We start from the raw sequence: 3,690 nt of genomic DNA on the forward strand, positions 1-3,690 counted from the left end.
ATCACCTCCCCAAATGAAGCGTCTTGCTTTTTTATCAATATTATCACATATCAAACGAGGGATTTTCGCAGTCTGCATAGAGTAATTGGCAATGGTAGTAAGAGTGGATTTGGCCAAAGTTATCCTGCCCGCAAGAGATAGATATTTGGTTTTCCATCCCGAAAGCCTCCTATCTATTTTCTCGCATAGGTGAGCATAAGTTTCTTTTGTCACTCGACTAGTAATTGTGGGCATTCCTAAGTATAGCCCCAAATCTTGAGTCGATTCCATACCCAAACTCGCATTGATTTCCAGTTGATGTTGCTCTGTTACATTGGAAGAGTAGAATACTCTTGATTTCTATAAAGAAACTTTCTGTCCAGAGGCCGCACAGAAACGATCTAAGCAATCCCTGACCACTGTGGCTTGTTCCAGAGTAGCTTCCGCAAAGAGGATCAAATCGTCGGCGAAAAATAAATTTGACAGCAGCGGTCCACCTCTACTAGCATAAATTGCTTTCCATCTCCCATTATAAATAGCCTCCTCAAATTATTTGGTTTAAACGTTCCATACAGAGAACGAATAAATATGGTGAAAGCGGGTCCCCTTGACGGATGCCTCGAGTAGGACGGAAAGGAGTAGTCTTTTCCCCATTCCAAAGCACTTGCATTGTGGGAGAAGTGACACATTCCATTATAACTTCCACCATCAAATTTGGGAAGTTCATCTCCATTAGGGTATCTCGGATAAAATTCCACTTGAGGCGATCATATGCCTTCTCGAAATCAATCTTGATAGTCATATACCCCTTACCACTCCTCTTTATTTTCATTGTGTGTAAGACCTCTTGCACAATAACTATGTTATCAGTTATTTGCCGACCTGGAACAAAACTCGACTGGGATTGAGAGATAATCAAAGGCAGTAATGGTTTGAGCCGATTTACTATAGCCTTGGTGATTATTTTGTATGCAACATTGCACAAGCCTATGGGTCGAAACTATGAAGGGAGTTCTGGATTATCAATCTTAGGAATGAGAACTATGTAAGTTTCATTCAGAGAAGCGGGTAATCCTTTGCCTTCCAGTACTGACAGAGCCATCTCATACACCTTAGGAGCCACAGTATCCCAATTTTTTTGGTAAAAGAGGGCTTGAAAACCGTCGGGCCCGGGAGCTTTGAGTGATCCCATGTCTTTAATTACCAAGTCAATGTCAGTCCGAGTGTAGGGTCTGTTGAGTCTATTTCGATCAGCAATAGAAAATTCTGTGCAAACTCCCGAGGGGATATCATACTCACAATCAATTCCATCATCAGTGAATAAATTTTCGAAATAGCCTGAAACCAGGTTCTTGACTTGTGCTTTATCATGAGTCCATTGACCATCTTGCTGTTTCATTTCCACAATTTTATTCTTCCACCTCCGCACAATAGTACTTATGTGAAAGAAAGTAGTGTTTCGGTCCCCATGTTGCAACCAATCTACTCTGGCTTTTTTATACCAGAGTAATTCTTCTTGTTGAAGGGCTACATCAAGCTCTTTGCGCAATTTTGCCTGCAACTTAATCAGTCCCGAATCACGTCTACTTGAAAGAGTAGTCTGAATTCCTTTAATTCGTGCCATCAGCCTCCTTTTTTCACGAAAAATATTATGGAAAACTTCCTTATTCCAGAATTGAAGGTCCTTAGAGAAAGAGTGAAGAAGAGGAATAAGGGGAGTATTAGAATTCCATTTATCATGGAGAAACTCAGTGAACTTTTCATGGGAAAGCCAAGCAGCTTGGAAGCGGAATGGGCGGTCTAAGGAGTCCAAAGGAGCAAATCCATTGGGAGAGATAAGAAGAGGGCAGTGATCCGATTGAAGAGCAGGGAGATGTTTAACTCTAGCCTTGTCAAATTGCAAACTCCAATCTGAGTTACATAGGGCTCGGTCAAGTCTTGCACTTCTCCTAGTTGCAACGGAATTTCCCCGAGCCCAAGTATGTGATGGTCCCGAGAACTCTTTTTCAATGAGTTGGTTATTTTCCACCCAATCATTAAATTTTTCACTTCTTCTACTGGTATCATTACAGCTGGAACTCCTCTCCCAAGAGAATCTGGTTTCATTGAAGTCTCCTGCTAATAACCAGGGTCTGTTATTACTAGCAGCAAAATTGGAGAGGTCTCTCCACAAATCTTGACGTTTGGATGGGTCGAGGCTAGCATAGATTGCACTGAAATACCAAGGAATCTCCCCTACTCTTGATATGGTCATGGTAATGTATTGGTTTGATTTCTCAATTGGATCAATTGTGACCAGCTCTGGTTTCCAATATACCCAAATTCCACCACTAAACCCTTAGGCATCTACCCGAACATGACCATTGTAAGCTAAGATCGAAGCAATTTTTTGAGCTTGTTCCCCTCCCATATGTGTCTCGACAAGAGCAAACACACATGGTTTGTGAACTTTGATGATTTCCTTCAAGACAGAAATAAAATCATTACTTCCTGCACCTTGAGTATTCCACACCATGCAAGTGATGGGGAACGTATTGAGGTTAAGATTTTGTGTATTATTCATAAAATCAGCAAAGGTTGGGTAAGTAGCTTCATATGCACTCGAGATAATTCTCAGCAATTGCATAATTTCATATGGTAGCTTCAGTGTGATCACTAACTCTGGTGCTTCCATCCTCGGAGCTAACCATGAGTGAATCTCCATTAGCATCCTGTGAGTCAGGGGGTTTGCTGTGCCTAGGTATGGATCCTCCATCGGGAAGGTGGCACATATGATCTTCTCCGGAGGGACTTGTAACATGGTTGGGGATGGGATTAGGAGCGGCATGGTTGAGGGAGCTTGGAATTTGGCTTGGGGAGTTTTGCTTAGATAGGTCAGTACTGAAGGTCATAGGGTTGGCTTGGTTAGTGACTTGGTTAACTGCTTGAGAGTTTTCAGGAATATTTTCTTTGCCTATTCTGTCACCTTGCAAGTTTTTAGGAAGGATATCCTTTTCCAGATCATTTGATTTATCTTTTAGGATAGAATTTGGGAATGGAGCAATTTTTTTCCTCTGTTCACGCCTTTGTTTAACTCCAAAAGATTGCGAGATCTTTTTTGAATTGATCGTATCTTTTCCGGAGTTAAATTTCAAAAAGTTTTGGGAAATTCTCAATGGTAAACCTTAACTTATTACTTTTCTCAGTGGTAAACAGTATTTTTTGTAAATATCTATGGTAAACCTCAAATTATTATGTTAAGCGAATGGTAAAATTAACTAGTTAACTATACAGTTAATGACTAATTTATACTGTAACCCTAGTTAACTATACAGTTAATGACTAATTTACCCTTAATTCCCAATTCCCTCCAACTGTGAATACCCACTTCCCTCCCATTTCCCTCTTAAATCGATTTCCCCAATTTCCCCCCAATTTTCACTTTTTATGAACCCTAATTATTTCAATCTCAATTTCTCTGCCAATTTTGTGCAAATTCCCAATTGAATGAGCATGCCAATTTCGCGTTCTTCTTCCTCCTCTTTCAGACCAACAACCATGGAAGATAGGATAGGTTGGGTGAAGCTTGTTCGATGTCAGTGTGTTCCCCCCAAAATCGCTGCTGTGAAGATCTCAGAGACTGCGAAGAATCCTCGAAGATTATTCTTCAAGTGTAGGGTTTGCGATTTCTTTGCTTGGGTGAAAGAAGAGGACATAATTCGACCTGAAGCT

At 40.8% G+C, this 3,690-nt stretch overlaps 1 protein-coding gene across 1 annotated transcript; it reads right to left on the minus strand.

The window, feature by feature from the left end:
- Positions 1-979: 979 nt before the first annotated feature.
- Positions 980-2,233, minus strand: LOC145557334 (uncharacterized). Its single transcript, XM_081618524.1, has one exon. It carries the CDS (start codon positions 2,231-2,233, stop codon positions 980-982), a length of 1,254 nt encoding a protein of 417 aa, XP_081474650.1.
- Between the last annotated feature and the right edge of the window lie 1,457 nt (positions 2,234-3,690).

The sequence above is a fragment of the Chenopodium album genome, chromosome 9 (assembly GCF_948465745.1).
Source record: "Chenopodium album chromosome 9, dcCheAlbu1.1, whole genome shotgun sequence".
NCBI lineage: Eukaryota > Viridiplantae > Streptophyta > Magnoliopsida > Caryophyllales > Amaranthaceae > Chenopodium > Chenopodium album.